At 41.1% G+C, this 16,409-nt stretch overlaps 2 protein-coding genes and 3 non-coding genes across 6 annotated transcripts; all 5 read right to left on the minus strand.

Moving 5' to 3' along the window:
- Positions 1–7,734: 7,734 nt before the first annotated feature.
- Positions 7,735–11,461, minus strand: LOC140284563 (uncharacterized). Of its 2 annotated transcripts, none has more exons than XM_072378453.1 (7): positions 11,130–11,461; positions 10,966–11,011; positions 9,988–10,091; positions 9,592–9,730; positions 8,316–8,423; positions 8,176–8,231; positions 7,735–7,978 (listed from the first exon to the last, which is right to left on the minus strand). In XM_072378453.1, exons 1-7 carry the CDS (start codon positions 11,326–11,328, stop codon positions 7,839–7,841), a joined length of 792 nt encoding a protein of 263 aa, XP_072234554.1. In that variant the 5' UTR covers positions 11,329–11,461; the 3' UTR covers positions 7,735–7,838. The 2 variants fall into 2 exon arrangements, with proteins under 2 accessions (XP_072234554.1, XP_072234553.1); XM_072378452.1 differs by having other exon boundaries at positions 8,176–8,234.
- A 410-nt stretch (positions 11,462–11,871) lies between these two features.
- Positions 11,872–16,006, minus strand: rpl7 (ribosomal protein L7). The gene is made up of 7 exons (XM_072378064.1): positions 15,947–16,006; positions 15,346–15,445; positions 15,077–15,243; positions 14,435–14,572; positions 12,892–13,001; positions 12,202–12,417; positions 11,872–11,946 (listed from the first exon to the last, which is right to left on the minus strand). The coding sequence occupies exons 1-6, from the start codon at positions 15,958–15,960 to the stop codon at positions 12,209–12,211; spliced, it is 738 nt and encodes a 245-aa protein (XP_072234165.1). The 5' UTR covers positions 15,961–16,006; the 3' UTR covers positions 11,872–11,946; positions 12,202–12,208.
- Positions 12,059–12,151, minus strand: LOC140285082 (small nucleolar SNORD12/SNORD106). Its single transcript, XR_011910280.1, has one exon. It is a non-coding gene; the product is annotated as a small nucleolar SNORD12/SNORD106 (small nucleolar RNA).
- LOC140285083 (small nucleolar SNORD12/SNORD106) lies at positions 12,597–12,688 on the minus strand. Its single transcript, XR_011910281.1, has one exon. It is a non-coding gene; the product is annotated as a small nucleolar SNORD12/SNORD106 (small nucleolar RNA).
- On the minus strand, positions 14,201–14,292 carry LOC140285079 (small nucleolar SNORD12/SNORD106). The gene has a single exon (XR_011910278.1). It is a non-coding gene; the product is annotated as a small nucleolar SNORD12/SNORD106 (small nucleolar RNA).
- Positions 16,007–16,409: the final 403 nt, after the last annotated feature.

Consider the following 16,409-nt stretch of genomic DNA (forward strand, 5'->3'; position numbering starts at 1 on the left):
TTGACAGATTATGAACTTTACAACTTAGAATGACACAGAAAGCAGTTTTGTGGCATCTCTTCTTGAGATTTCAGTATGTAAAAGCTGATGACATCACACAGTGCTCTTTCACTGCACTCACTTTGCACAAAAAAAAATATATATATATATTGAGATCACTGTAAATTGTGTAGAGAGCTTTCTCATAAATACTGCAAGCATATTTTAGGTAAGACGAAACAAATTGGAGAGCACAAGCAAAACCCATATTTCACACTTAAGGAGGTAAGGAGCCTCACTGTCTAGAGATGTGGACTCTAAAGCAGGTCAGCTTTTATTGAAATAGATCTTTGTTCATCTCATGGAAAAATAAACGATGCCACTGCAGGGAGGATTTGCAAGGAATGAGCCATTCTGCGCCATTTACCATAGAAGGAGCGGACATTAGTAATAATCTGAATACTTTGCTATCTTTAAAATTAGGCTTGAGCATAGTGGGGTCTCCTTTAGTCCTTTGATTCCTATTGCTTTGGAGCAGGTAGGTCAAGCGCTAGTAATAGCCTTCATCTTCATCACAATCATCATTACCAGGCATGTGTGTGAATCCGTGCATTTTAAAGTTGAGCAGGTTGCACCCAAAGTCATATCAGATTTTAAAGTACTTGACCATGATTTGGATATTTAAATCCACAAGTCTATGACAGCTTGTATATGCAAGGCTATACAACATTTACATAAGCTACGCACATGCAGTTCAGCACAGTTGTACTGATGATGTGATCTGCCCACTGATGCAAACGTACAGCTGTACAAGTTTGCTATGGCTTTAGCACGTTGGAAGTGCACATCAAAGCATGTGTGTTTTACATCTGACAGACTTCCAGCCTGGACCTCCTGCCCTTAGTGTGCATTTGTCAGAGACAATCAGCCTTCCCATTATAACACACCCTGCTTGGCGTCTTCTTGGTGTAAGTAACTGGAGAGGAAAAGAGCCTGTGTTGGTGTCTCTCGAGATGTTCAGTAATTGTGTGCGTTTGCACAAGTTGCCAAAGACTCAGTTCAGACCGATCACATGCACACGGGCACGCATGCGCATAAGAATTTGATCAATTCTTATGCATGAGAGCAGAGGTGGGAAAAGACAAAGAGAGACTGATTGAATTAGGTTTGGAATGAACATGACTCCACTTCATTCTCTGGATGTCAAGGAGATGGCAGAGTGACCTGTAGCTCAATCACGCCTATATGGGGAATGCAAACTGTGGCTGTCACTATGGCAGCACCTAACCTAGGTTGCTATAGTTTCAAAACACTTGTTGACATATTTAAGAGTTCCCTTTTTTTTTAACTCGCTCTGTTTTTGTGAATTTACACTCACTCCGACACCCTTGTGAGATCACATAAATAACATTTTTCAAACATATAGAATCTTTAACCTAAAGAGTAATTCAGACATGTTAGTCTGTATTTGTTCCTTCCTGATTAGCACCATTATGAATGGAAGCCTTTGTCCATTATCCTTTGAACCCAAAGTGGCTATATCCTGCATGCACATTTGTGTGTTTTGGAGGTTTTGAGTGCACGTGAGTGATTTACACGGCCTGTTCTTGCATAACTGCGTTTCAGTAGGTCTGTGGAACCTGGATTTAGTCGTGTACTGGCAATTTACCTTTTTTTTTTGCAAACAATGTGCCTGTCTGTGTCAGGGCTGCATGAGTCATTATTTGATTAGTTAAGGGGTTGGGTGTTTGACTTGGCTTGAGTCATCAAAGCAAAGTTTAAAGGATGTTGAACAGAGAAGGGATGGTGAACAGGTGAATCCATGAGATAAAGGCATAAATGTTGAGATTTGCTGCAAAGAATTTTGTGTATTTATGGGAATTATACACAGCATAGAAAACCCATAATCAGGAAAACTGGGACAACATCCATCCATCCATTTTCTTTAACCACTTAATCCAATTTAGGAGAGCTGGAGCTTGTCCCAGCTGTCATTTGAGATGCAGGGTACACCCTGGACAGGTCACCAGTCCATCACACGGCCACACAGAGACAAACAACCATCCACGCTCACACTCACACCGAGGGTCAATTTAGAGTCACCAATTAACCTAACATGCATGTTCTTGGGCGGTGGGAAGAAGCCGGAGTACTGGGACAACATGGAAAATGAAAATGAATCGAAGGAATCCAAGATATTTTGTGTTTGTCCCATGAAATTCATTTGCATTTACTTCAGTTTTTACATTTCAGGCCTGTGACATTACAAAAAAAAAATATATAGATCTAAAAATAGAGAAATAGTTTGCATCTGTCTCCCCCCACAGTGCAGAATACCATTAAAGTAGTCCAAGAATCTGGAGCACTTTCAGCGTGCAAGAAGCAATTGCACAAGCTGAAGTTGATGAATGCTCAGACGGCACTATATCAAGAACTGTCACCCGTCATTGACAGATATAACCACATCGGCAAGGGTTTACAGTGGGAAACCTTAGTCGAGCACTACAATGTGGAAATGCATTCACTTAAAACTTGAATACAGACCAGAAATGGACTCAGAGTGCTCCAAATCAATGTCTAAAAGGACCAATCAGACCGTTATCAGCAACAAGCCCAAAAGCAAGGCTCAGGCATGGGATGGTGTTGTATTAGTGCGCTCGGCAAAGCTCATTTACACTTCCGGGATGGCTGGGGTAATGCTAAAAAGTACATCGAAATTTTAGATCAATATAGGCCGCCAGTTTTTTCCGTGCTTTTCTCAAGATACTTGGTAACCACATTGTGCGCATATTACAAAGACGTGGCTGAGGAATTCGAGGGTGCTGGACTGACCTGCCTGCAGTCCTGACATGTCTTCAATAAAACAAAAAATGTGTACAAAATGTTTCAATGGAAAAATGTGGCATCACCAATGGATAAATGAGATAAAACATCAAAAATCTCGAAAGTTTTATACTGGAAATGAAAATGAAAGGAAATGAAATACAAATGATTTCAAAATCAACACAAATTCTTTCATATTTAAGATTGTACATGTTTAATTATGACTTACTTGGTCTTCACATCCAGCTTACAGCAGTGTATGTTATGGTAAGACATCCAGTACAACCTTGTAATGATGCTCCATTAATTACAGGTCATTATTGCTTATGGATAATAACACACCTCTCTCCGGGATCCAAGCAGCAGAGAGGACTGATGACACTGGTGGCCGCTCTGCTGGCTGGTTAACCTTGGAGTAGCACCAATACAATGACAACAAAGACTGCTCTTTTGATGAAAGTTTTTCTCTCGCCTGAACTTGACATTGTCACTAATAACTGTCCGATCATCAGTCACCTCTCGTGGCAGATAGTTCCATATGTATGTAAATCAGTGCGGACAGTAGATGCGGCAGGTAGATGAAGCGAGATGTGTGAGCGGGGAGCGGGACTGACCCCTGCCACGGTGAGAAATGAAACATTAGGTAATGATGATGAGTACGAGAGACAGGGTGCATCCATCAGTGCAAATTCCATAAATCATATCATGAAATGTCAGAGCGGTACGAAGGTTAGGCCCCCAGACTACTGTGTGTGCATGTGTGTGTTGCACTGCCAAGGGCAACGTATATATATATCTCAAAATGCAAAAGCTATATGGCAGGGACCTGCATTTGAAAATCATTTACTGGGATTTATTTATTTTTTGCTCTTTCTTCTTCTTTTTTTAGCAAACATCACCTTACTCATATTTCTCAATAGCAGATTTTACAGTAAAATCTTGCTGAAATGATTATTGGTTTTGCTATCTTGAGGGTTTTGACCAAAAGGCCCTAATAAGTATTTGTGACCCAATAAGCTCTGATGCAATTAATTTGATAGAGTTCGGGCCCCCGTGTTAGCAAAAAACAAAGATCTGACCTCCATGTGCCCTGACTGAATACACACACAGTTCCTCTTGATGCACAATGCTTGTTTGCTCTAACATTTCTTTCGGCTCACTGTGTAATCTTAAGACACTTTTTTGGAGCCCACACTGGTTTCACAGCAGAGGGGGCAGAAAGTATCACACAGAGACATTGGGCCTCTGTAAAGAAAGACGCTTTATTGGCTGTCCGGATGTCTTCTGATTGTCGATATAAGGTTTGAAAAAACTGTGAAAGCTACCCATGCATACAAATTAAAAACTAATATAGCTCAAAATCAGAAAAAATGTCCTGTTTGAAATCATATGTTAATTCACTTACAAAATGTTTCACTGTTTCCCACCAACAGACTTCTTCTGTCTGGGTGTTTTTGTGGCACAACAAGAATACCGATTCGCAGCATGTCCGACAGTCCTTGATCTATCACTGTTAAAGGAGTACTTCATTTTTGGAACTGGGCTTTCTTAGGTGAGATAAACTGTATCACTCTCATGTCTGTCAGTTACACACAAGGCCACAGCTGGCAGCTCGTTAGCTTAGAACAGCACAAAGGCTTAAAACAGGGCGACAACAAGACTGACGCTTACATGTCCCTATAAAGCTGACTAAAGAACTTCTGGTTTCCTGGAAACTACTCAGAGCTGCTGCTGCTTTTACACTTCAGGGTTGTTGTTTTTCTTATTTTAGAATTAGAAATAACAACAGATACACATCATGTTAATTAAGGTCGGCAGATTTTGCAGACATGCTACATGTTTCATCCTCCCGACAAGAAAGCAAATAATAATAAATAAATCCTTTAAATCTCCGGCAATATTGGTCATTACAGATCTAACTGAATACTTAAATCACTGCAGTTCATTGACATGTACCTAGCAAACAACACATGATTCACATATTCAAGGTTACAAAGCTCCATCTCGGGACTCAAGCTGGCTTTTGTTTCCTCTCATAATGACCCAAACATATTTGGGGCAAGTTTGATTTGAGGCGTTGGCAAAGTTAGGATTTGGCAGACAGGCCACATTCTCCGATCCCTGCTGATAGGGTCTACCGGCATGCCATCAAGTCAGGTGAAACAGTAACACAACCAAGCTTTTATTAACCTCAGCTCTGGCAGACCGGGGTACATACAAATCCTACAGTTAAAAACACATAAAAGTTTGGTTACCATTTTGAGCAAAAGCATGGGCAACAAAGTGTTTGGTATTAGAGAGGAAATTATACCTGGATGGCTCTCAACGTCATAATAAACGGTTGTATTACCAGCCTTAAAATCCCTAAAAACTTTTTTTAACATTTGATTTAAATGACAACTGTACCTTTGGTCCCAGCGGTTAAAGACCATGGAGCTACAGTGAAATGATAAACCACTTGTGGGTAGGACCCAGAACAGCTCCTATTAAAGGCCTCATTGTTGACTGTTTGTTCCAGGTCATTTTGTTTCACTACACTTGAAAGGGACGGTAAAAAACCCTGCAAGAAGAGGGAGAGCCGGCCTGCGTTTGAGCCTGAATGCAGCCCCTTCACTTAGCATGAATAAGGGGATGGCTCTGTGTTTCTAGGTCACTGTGTGTTCCTGAAATGAACACCTCTCTATCCAGAGGGAGGAAGGTATAAAAACAGAGCCTGACGTTTGACAGCATCTCCGTCGTATTTAATAGGGAGTTTTGGGATATGCTACCTGAAATTAAACACAGCAGGCAGCTTGGTTTCAAAAAGATATCTTCAAACTATCTTCATGACATTTCCAGTCTTTTTTTCTCTTTAATCAATCAGCAATGTTAAAAAAAGGAACAAAAAAAGCATTGAAAGAAAGATCTTTGATCACTCTCTTGAAAGCTTCTCCTTTGACTGAGGATCTGAAAGCTTTTGGACCCATTTGCCTCCACTAAATCTAAATGATCTCAACAAGCCTGCAGGACACTGTGAAAGTGACAGTGGTGTTTGTGAATGAAAAACCAATAGATTGTTTTTTTACACAAATATGACTTGAAACTTGATCAGATTGTCTGATGTAGCTAACGAGAACCCAGTTAAACAATAAGACTAAACATTTTTTGATGGTGGTGTGGTGGTTGGCCCTGTCCCCTCACAACAAGAGGGTACCTGGTTCAAATTGCAGCTGGGGCATTTCTTTGTGGAGTTTGCATGTGTGGGTCCTCTCCAGCTTCACCCTGTCTTCCAAAAACATGCATTTTAGGTTAATTGTTGGTTGTAAATTGACCCTAGGTGTGAGAGTGCGTGGTTGTTCGTTTCTGTGTGACCCCGTGATGGACTGGTGACACTTCCAGTTTGTACCTTGCCTCTCGCCCAATGGCAGCTGGTATAGGCTCCAAAGTCAGCTGTTTTGCTAGCCGGTACCCCAGTTCATATAATGAACAAGGATCTAATCAAAGTCTGAGCATCACAACACATTTGTAATTGTTATCATGGGTTGAATAAACTGTTGAAGCTCGTGAGGCTGGAAAAGGCAACAAAATGACCTCCAAAGACACTGAAATCCAACAATCAACAGTAAGACATGAAGGACAACGCTGTATTCAAGAGATAAGAATCTTACTCCATCCGTGAAACTTAGTGCTGGTTGTTTCATGGTTTGGGCCTGATTTCCCATATCTCAGCAGGATGGATTGGAGCACCCAATCTGAAGAGGAAGTCTGGTAAGCAGTGTGAGAGTGATGCAAATGGCTCCACCTGAGAATGGTAGAAGAAGGTTAAAGTGAATATTTTGAAAATGTACCGACTACAGTTGAATAGCTCATTTGTGGAAGAACCTGAAGCGAGGAATCTGATTAGGTTTCTCTTTCTCTACCAACATGAAAGTCAATGTTTGGAGGTGCGTACTCTTCTGGTGTGTCTTCAGCTGTGTCCTATAGTAAGCAACACAGCACAGGACAGTAATACAGGTGCCACTGACCGATGCTTTCAGTTGAAGCATTGTTTCAGGATTGTTGTTTTTGACACGAGACAAATTCAAGTAGCCAATGTCCAAACTGAATCATCATCAAATTATTAAAAAAAGAACACAAACTCAGCTTCAGATATAAGCGAGGCTTCTCTTTGTCTCCAATCTAAAAGACAGATGCTATGACTGCTGTCTTTGTGAAGAACAATGAACGAGACTATTCAGAGACACGAGCTGCAGGCAGAAGCAGAACTATGTGCTATGTGGGAAAGTACCACATTCTGAGATCTGGGGGCACATTTTTGTATCTGTTTTGTGGATCCAGAATGCAGATTATGTTTCATCGCATGCTTTTAGCCATTTTCATTGTCATGGTGGTTGATATGTAGTGCATGTGCCAGAATCTGGGTGAAACTGCCTTTATTAGACTGCATTGCTGAAGGGAGAAAAATCAATTAAAAGTCTTTGAAATAACAAAAATAAATTTATTTCATTTCAGGAAGACATTTAACAAGGCACAATAAGGGTCCTCCTAAACTATGTAGTATGTACATATATATTTAACTTACTAACCAAAGCTGAGATATGTTTGTATTGTCTGACAGACTGCTGTAGTTAAGGACTCCAGATGGAGAGCATCTGCAGTATACCGATCATATAGAGAAAGAGAATGTTGTGTTACTTAACAGCCATTACAAGCCTTTAGAAAGATAAATAAAGCATCTTCATGCAGATATCGAGAGGAAAAACTATTGAAAACTGTGTGATGGAGGGATTTATGGAAATCATCATCAGCATTTATTATTAAAAGCAAATGTTGCTATTTACCAAAGTCAACATCACATGTAACCACGAGAGTCAGGAATCCCAAAATGTGAAAAGCAGCCACGTCAGGCAGCCAATCAAAATCACAGAGGACAAACACGCAGTCAGAACAAGCCACTGAAATGAACACGGGGCCCTTAATGTTTTATTTCGTTCTGTTGTTGGCACAGACTCAAACGTTTTTATCCGGGACCGCTGTGACTCGGTGGGAGGTGATTGTCAGGATGGAGGTTTTCGAGATTTCCTCAAATTCTTGAGCCTCTCTTGTCTCACCGTCTCCCCCTCCAATGAGGACAGTTCGGATATCCGGTGGATGAAAGCGCGAGAGGCTCCAACCACCGGGTCTGGAAAGGACTGGCCTGGATGGAAGCAAGCGAGAGAAAGAGGAATGGATGGAGAAGATGAATACACTATGATATTTGCACCAAAATTACAACATCGGTTCGCTTTGTGCATTTTAGTGTAAAAGTGAAAGCAAACGAAGCATGTGTGACTTTGAAATCATCATCAAAAATAATCATCTGTCCTGTAATGTCATATCATTAAAATATCTTACTTTTCTGATTGTCTTTAACAGTCATTGCTTGGTAGGAGGGATAGTTCACCTTAGGCCTGCTGAACAGAGGAAGAGCTAAGAAATAATCGAGAACACCATTTATCTGCGTGGTCAGGTTTAGTTCAGAAGGCCAAAAATACCTGCTGAGCTTGCAGCTCTCAACTGAGAAGGTGTTCTTGCCATTGAGGACTAAAGGGGAGGGAATGGGACCGGCTGGACTGGTGCTCACCTCATATCTTCCAGGGTAACTGGAAGACGGGTATAAAAACGTCATTATGCTAGCATGGTTCAAGTAGACAGGATTTAGACAAGCACGACCTCTTAATCTTTGATTTCTATATTCTGTGCAGCTGTCTTTACAAATACAACCCCAGCTCCACAAAAGTTGCAGGATGCAGAGATTAGCGAATGCCCCAAGCCTAAATTTGGTTCACAGAACATCACGGCAAATGTTGAAAGTTGAGGAAGTGAGACATTTGACTTCCTTGTGAAAAATATCAACTCATCTGAATTTGATGGCAGCAACACGTCTAAAAAGTAACGGACACTAAAAACAAAGCAACTGGATCAACATATTGCAACTAATTAGGATGGGTTAGGTTAGCAACATGTCAGTGACATGACTGAGCCTAAAAAGAGCACCTAAGAGGGTTTCACAGAGGTAAAAATGGGCAGAGACTCAGCGAAAACCTGCATCTGCATATAGTGGGACAATTTCAGAATAATGTCTCTCAATGTAGAAGACCGAATATTCCATCGTGCACATACAGGACCTTATAGAATCAAAAGATTTAGGGAGTCTGGATATATCTCTATCTATATCTATATCTATACCATTGCCATGTAATACCAGAATTCCATCACGCAACGAGGAAGCCATGCGATTCAACAACGTCACCGACTAACCTGAGCCGACACTCATTTAAGATGGACTGAAGCAAAACTGCTGAGAGGACACATGAATGGGAGATTCTAAGTTATTTTTGGAAATCGTGGATGCCACGTCCTCTGGACTAAAGAGAGGAGTGAACGTTTGGATTTGTTATTTGCTCTCAACGCCTGCATAAAGTACAACAAAGAAGAGCCAACATCAGACATGAGTGGGGCAACATTCGTCTGCCAGAGGTCCACCAAGTGGCCTCCTCAGTTTACAGATGATCGCAGACTGTCGTTTAAAGACGAGGGGATGGTTTTGACTTTGGTAGCTTTTTTTTTAGACATCTTACTTCCATCAAATTCAAGATGAAGGTTTTCTCTGTTCTATTGTGAATTAAGTATCGATTTATGAGATTTGAAAATCATTGTATTCTGTTTTTATTCATATTTTACATCCTATCCCAACTCTTTTTGGAACTGGGGTTGTATACAAGAAGAATAAAGCCACATCTAGTCAACTGATGTTAATTCACTGGTTACCCCAGGGTGAAGGACTGGCCTGCAGGGCTGCGGGACAGCTCCTTAGAGAGGCTGAAGGGATGCAAGTTAGCAGATCGGTGCACACGGTAGTCTCTTGGCAGTGGAGGAATGACAGTTCTGGTCCTCTCTAAACCCACACCTAACCAAAACAACAATAAATGAGCCTTTCAGTAGCTGTGACATTAAGGGATTAATTCTTAAAGAAAGATGGCAGTCGAAAGGCAAAGTAACATCTTTATGCTTCTAATAAGTATCCACTGAAAGGGATCTGGGCTTTCTGTACATGACGACAACTCCACCTGCTGGCAGTTAGCTTACAGGCTGGCCACACACCCCAAATCTGACACATTTCTGAGTGTGAGAATGAAAAGACGACTTCCACCGTGTACTCCTTACATGTTTTATCGAACAGAAAGTGCCTCCCGCAGATGTCCTTCATGTGGTCAATATTGTCCGAATCCAGTTTGCCATCTTTTGTTAAGCTCGGAGTCCTGTATTGACTGAAGAAAGAAACAAAGAATATAAGATGAATACCATCTAGAATACAGAGACGACCTATGGCCGCTGAACAGAGCAAATTCAGCATACAGTTTTATAATTAATGTGCGCTTACAGTTGAGCAAAAACATTAACAAGACTCAAGATGCTGGAAAACATCTTAAAAAGCCAGAATATATCTACAGCGGATTCTCCAAACAGGCTACACTAAGATCAGGAGGGAAAAGTTTGGAAAAGGTGCATGTTAAAGAAAAGTGATGACACCTGGTCATTGTGTTGAACGATTTACTGTCAGCTAAACTGAACCAATGTGGACTGAGCAGTGCTACACAACAAATGAATTAATACTGAGAGTAAAGGTGGAATATTCCTGATCTCAACCCACTGGAGGTGTGTATCATTTATTGAATGCAAATCTAAAGGAGACCCGCAATCATAATGCCAAAGGACCCTGAAAAAAATTGCATTTCATTTGTGGCTGTTCACCTGGGCCCACAGGGGGCATTTAGCCCTAGTTGCTCGCTCAAATGTAGAAGCGAACACCCTTCAATTAACGTCGATCCCGAACCGTTAAACCCACAATCGGTAGCAACTGTAGCGTGAACGTGTTTTAGTGAACGGCACAAATAGAAACGAGTCAATATGAAATTATTCCCGAAAGTGTAAACCATATTATGCTAGTATAGGTACCGTTATAGATATTCGGATAGGTTTTGTTGCCACACGGTCTTTAGACGTGACATCATCACTGAATGTGGATATTTGCTGTGAAACTTCAGTGTTACATTAATGCAGAAACACCAAACCTGCCCGTATCATGTGGGCCATGTTGAAGGATAAATTCACTTTTTTTTTTTTCCCCCCCATACGTCTTACCTTCCAACTACGAAGCCGCTCAATAAGGCTTTCCCGTCCCTGGACCCTACAACAGACACACAGTTCACATATTATATACATTTACTGCACGCGTTTAACGGACCGCTAAGCTAGCTGCCCGCCTCTGAACCAGTTCGGTGCGTTTATGGAGCACGCTGACTCACTGCTCAGGGGTGGCATCACAGGAAATTTCCTCATTTGATTTTGCCTGAAAACTTCTCGTCCTCCACCCGCTCCCATCCCCAAGATCCTGTAGGTCGGATATCCAGGAGCATCGGGGCCCCGCTGGCTGCAACTCGAGCTTCCCTCGGATATTAATGCCTTTGCGGTAGGTATCGACGCGTTTACCCGGTAAGTCATCATGTTGGGGCTGCCACGCAAACACCTACCGCTGACATTGCCTCAATGTAAAGGAACACCTCGCCATGGTTAAAGGTTACTAGGTTAACTCCAGCTATCCCTGAGTGGTAATGCTAGGCTGCTGGGCTCTATGGTAAAAGGCTAGAGTCACTGCGTCACTATGGAAACCAGCTTCATCATTGCCTGCAGTCTGTCACAATTTTCAGTTTAGATCAGCTAGCAAAGAGCTTAAATACTTCCCAATACATTTGTCCCCGAGCCATTTCTGTTCTGAGAATTCTCATTTCTAATAACGAATATTTATTTTGGCCCTTGATAGCATTCACCCTAAATACCTATTTATTTTTATACAAAACCAAATCACTATGTAGACATTGAAAGTTAAATTCCTCATCGCCACGGAATTTTACAGGTTTTCAATATCAAAACACTAATCAGATCCCACAACAGAAGAATGACTTGAATGTGGTGGGTTTTCTTCTGTGTAATGTGCTACAATAATTCTATAAATCAGTGATAACTGCACATAAATGAGACAGCTGTTGATGCAAGACAAAGTCACACTGACAAAAGCACTTTTTTTTCATGTTTTTTTATTGTACATCGAGTCCTTTGAAAAACCTGAGAATTTGAGGAAAGAAAAAAAAAATTGTTTAGTAACAGCAGTACAATGAATACAATACATCTCTGAAATATAGCCAGTTTTCAGAAAGATTTCAAGCTCAACAGCAAAGATGTGGTTTCAGACATGATTGGCTTATTTACAGCTGGTTTTCAGCACAGTCGATAAGATGGGGAAAAAAGAATCTGCATCATTAACCACATCTCAGAGTTTGTGCTTATTTGTAAGACCCACGCGCCATTTCGACAACTCACCATAACTTTAGTTCATCCTTCGGATCAGTCTGTTGATCTGGTCCTCCCTGTTGCCAGCGTCACCTCCCTCCACAAAGTGTGTGGTCTTCTTGTTCATTCCACCACGGGGTGACGACAGCTTGAAGGGCCACAGGAAGTTGTTGGCGGGCTTGAAGTTCTTGCCAACTGTGTAGATCTCATGGATGAGGTCCTCAACGCTGATGATGCCATATTTACCTGCAGATTAAAAAGTAACAGATGTACAGTCAATTATAGTCACTGCGCAAAATGAGCATTTAACAAAGTCTAAAATGGAAAAACAAAACTATTCCGTTTAACATTTTTCTTGAGTACTGCAGTTTCCAAACTCAGGCCAAATTCAGTAAGTCAGTAACATCAGTTAAATGCTGGACCGGCATGTGGTTTCAGACACAACTGGCAAAGTTTCAGGATTTTTTTCACCAAAGTCGATAAGACGGGGAAAAAAGTGTGCATCATAAACCACAAAGAGCCAGGTCTTTATTCCAAAGTGTGTTGAGGTGAACCATTTAATGTTCATTTTAGGATCAAAAAACAATAAACGGTGAACACGATCAAACTAATGAACCTAGAAAAAGCCTCTCATTCGCTTCTCTCCAATTAATCTCCAAATAAAACTCAACTGGTTATAAAAAGCTTGTAAAAACAGGATCTGAACAGATGTTTTCATACCGAGGGCCTTCTCCACCAGACAGTTGTCTGTGAGGGCGATGCGCTGTTTCCTCATTCTGCCATGGCCACGCTTGTAGATGAGCTCACGCACAGACTTCAAGTTGGGGTATCTGAGGAACCAACGCGAAGAGCATGATTAGTTTCAAATAAAGTTTGATCATTATGTGACACAAAGGCCATTTTTGCATAGCCGTTATTAGCATACAATCCTTGAACTTTCATTGGTTATTAAATGCCCCAAATTTGTGAAATTTTACATAATAAATACATTGTTTAAGTCGAGGTATTTACCATCCAATCCCCTCTGAACATGTGGTTTCACTCAAAAAGACCAAATTATATTCAGTGACTGCAGGTGCCTGAACCAGAAGTTCATGCGACAGCAAAAAATTACATAGAATATTTTACTGACCAACTGCATCACGCTGTGCACATTCACCAACATAAAGTTACATGTGTGGCATCTGTCACCCAGATGAACCCATTTAAATGATTGTAAGTACTTCCAGCCATGTTTACGCGAGTCAAGGCAGATGCAGTGAAAAGCTGTCGCCCCTACTACAAAATCTGCACATCTACAGACCACTACAGAGTAGGCAGCCACTTAGAACTATACATTTTGCCTTCTAAAATAACTAACGCATTTATGTAGCAAACGCTATACTGCAAGTTTTTACACCAGTTAGCGTTTGTGTCAGATGGTTGCATGATTTACTACAACACCTAAAGAACATCAGTGTTGTGCAGGCGGTGTGCAGCCGCTGCTCAATTTCTATTAAGCCGATAAGAAAATATAGTGCCAACGTAAATACCCATCTATGGCCTAAGTGAAGCAGTGTAAAAAATCTAGTGTCGCATTGGTGAACCCTCACTGTTCTCCTGTTCTGACTGGCTGCCCCGTTTGAATCCCCCTGCTTCTCCAAGCTGAGAGTTCACCAACTGTTGTTTCCTGCAGGTAATACACTGATTATAAGTACTTCATACAACCACACTTCTGCCGATAGTACTACATGGCAGTAGTCAAAAGTAGCTTTTTTTTTTGGTTCTTACTCATTTCAAGTCCTCCAAGTTTTATTTTAGTGTAACCATGATGTCTGATCTCTATAAGACAGACACTGGGTGGGTTTTTCTTATTCGTCTTGCACATGTGACCAATTATTCTTTGAAGTAAGAAACTCCTACATTAACTAAGCCATTACTACAACAACTGGATTCAGCCACAACACAATGAATAGCAATATGCTTAACACATGATATTAAAGATAATACAGATGTGCAAATAGTTTATGACAAATATTAGAATCATAGAAATGTGGTTTCAGACAAAACTGGCTAAATTTCAGCTGGTATTCACCATGGCCGATATGATGGGGAAAAAAGTTAAGCATCATTAACCACATTCTACAACTTGTTCAACTCTGCGTCAATGGTCCTGGATTTTCAGCTCAATGTTTCTTTGTGAGCTTAAAAAGGTTCAACAGGTACCAGGACGAGAACACATTTGATCAGATTGTGCAGCCACATCTAGCATTAATAACCTTACCCCCAAGCAATGTAAGGCTCTGCAATCCTGAGCATGTTGATTGAGGCCTTGTTCAGCTTGACGAACACACCGTTGAAGATCTGGCGCAGACGGAGCAGCTGCAGAACTTTGCGGACCTTCGGGCTGACACCGTTGATACTGGAAGGCAAAGATCACTGTTGATTAGTTACTTGGATGATGAGAATTTGAGCAACCCAGTAAAAGGCACTGACGGTGGTTTCAGAAAATAATTGGCTTATGTTACAAATCTGTATCACCATAGTCGATAAGTCGGGGAAAGAGCATACATCATTAACCACTCAACTGTATCCCAATACAACACATTTACATGGATTGCTACTTTAAACCAATGTGGCAACAGTTCTCCTTTAACGGTACATTGCATTAAACGTGTCACAATATTACAGGTATACGAATAGGTTTTGTTTTTTATAACTAAATATCAAAAATTACTTCAAATTCTATTCTTAAGATTTAGTATGTGGAGTAAAGGACTGAAGGAGAGGATGATCAAGAGGCTGTCCATATAGCTCAATTTCTGCTGTCAATTATCAAATATGAACACTATGAGCTGAAAGGTATTGTGCGAAAAGTAGCAATCCATGTAAATCCAACCACTGTCATAAAGTATGAACAACTCACCCTCTGATCCTGACGACAAAGGCTAGTTTGGGCTCGGATGGAACATAGTAGTTTCCCACTTTGCGAGCCATACGGGCAAGGCGGATCTCACGCCTGTACATCTGCCTGTACTCCTTGTGGTACTTCTCAGCCCTCTTGTAGATCAGTTTCCTGGTCACCTTGCGGACCTACACATTACAGCAACACATTTTCGAACAGTTCGTGAACGTGTCCGCTACCTTCTTCCATGCAATGAAAACGCTGAACTACAGACATGCTCCTTCTCTTACCTTTTTGTCAGCCAGGACCTTCTTGACACGCATGGCCTTTATGGCGGCGAAGGCCTTTCGCCTTTTTAAAAGGCTCTCAGGGACCGCCGGAACCTTTTTTCTGTAAAAACATTACCAAAAAATAAGAACTTTAAAAAAAGCACCACGTTGACGGTGTCTACAGTGGGGACAGCTAACTTGTTTGAAGTGTCGTGTCTCATCATCACCGCTGCTAAGTGCCTGTTAGCTTGCTAGTCTTACAGTTGCCGGCTTCCACTGAGATTGGTATAACCGAGAACGATAAACTTCGCTAGGAGGTAAGTTGGTCTAGCATTAACTCAACCACATACTCACATGGCCCATTCTTATCTTTGCTCTCATTAAAAAACATACAATGCATTTTAAAACCGCACGCAGGCAGGATACACTGCCATGTTGTACGATGCTATACGGACACAAATTCTATAAAGTGAATCTAACAGTCAATGTTCATCATCCGTGATAATACTGCAATTAATACAGTGTATACGAAATAAACATCATATCTGTGCAGTAAAAATGTTTAAATGTGGCCGTTTCATTACTGGATGCGTTTAGATTTTAAACAGAGGGAAACACTCACTCTGCGTCCGCCATTGCGATCACCGAGAAAGAGAAATTTTCTTTTGCGCATGTCTGCGTTAAAGGATTTAGGACCTGCACGGGGTGTCCTTCCAGCTGCCTGACTGCAAAGTTTTCATGCCAAAATAAATATTTTATAATAAAATTAAATGGCTCACAAATTGAAAATGTCAGATTTGGTAAGCTAACTAGTCAACAAAATAAGCAATAACGACAATGACAACATCAGTAATAATAATACGAATGATAATAATTATTTAAGGTATGTTTATTGTACATTTCTATTTTGACAGACGACTATTTAACGCGTTCCTGGCGCGTTTTCAACACTGACACTGACACGTTTGAAATGCTACTCTTTCTATCTTAACGATCCGTGTGACAGTCACGCCCTCGTCAGCCAGCAGAGGGAGCAAATGCCTCACCTATCAAAGCAGGATTAAAAAAAAGCATCCGTGGAGGGT

The sequence above is a fragment of the Leuresthes tenuis genome, unplaced genomic scaffold (assembly GCF_036924035.1).
Source record: "Leuresthes tenuis unplaced genomic scaffold, fLeuTen1.0.hap1 SCAF_24, whole genome shotgun sequence".
NCBI classification, from domain to species: domain Eukaryota; kingdom Metazoa; phylum Chordata; class Actinopteri; order Atheriniformes; family Atherinopsidae; genus Leuresthes; species Leuresthes tenuis.

Coding starts and splice junctions, on each gene's coding strand:
- LOC140284563 (XM_072378452.1), bottom strand. CDS start 11,328: ATGATGACTTACCGGGTAAACGCGTCGATACCTACCGCAAAGGCATTA. Junction 10,092..10,965: donor AGCGGCTTCGTAGTTGGAAG/GTAAGACGTATG, acceptor TTCTTTCTTCAG/TCAATACAGGACTCCGAGCT. Junction 7,979..8,175: donor TGTTAAAGACAATCAGAAAA/GTAAGATATTTT, acceptor GCTTCCATCCAG/GCCAGTCCTTTCCAGACCCG.
- rpl7 (XM_072378064.1), bottom strand. Junction 14,573..15,076: donor TTTGTCGTCAGGATCAGAGG/GTGAGTTGTTCA, acceptor TTTGCCTTCCAG/TATCAACGGTGTCAGCCCGA. Junction 12,418..12,891: donor TCTGGTGGAGAAGGCCCTCG/GTATGAAAACAT, acceptor TTTAATCTGCAG/GTAAATATGGCATCATCAGC.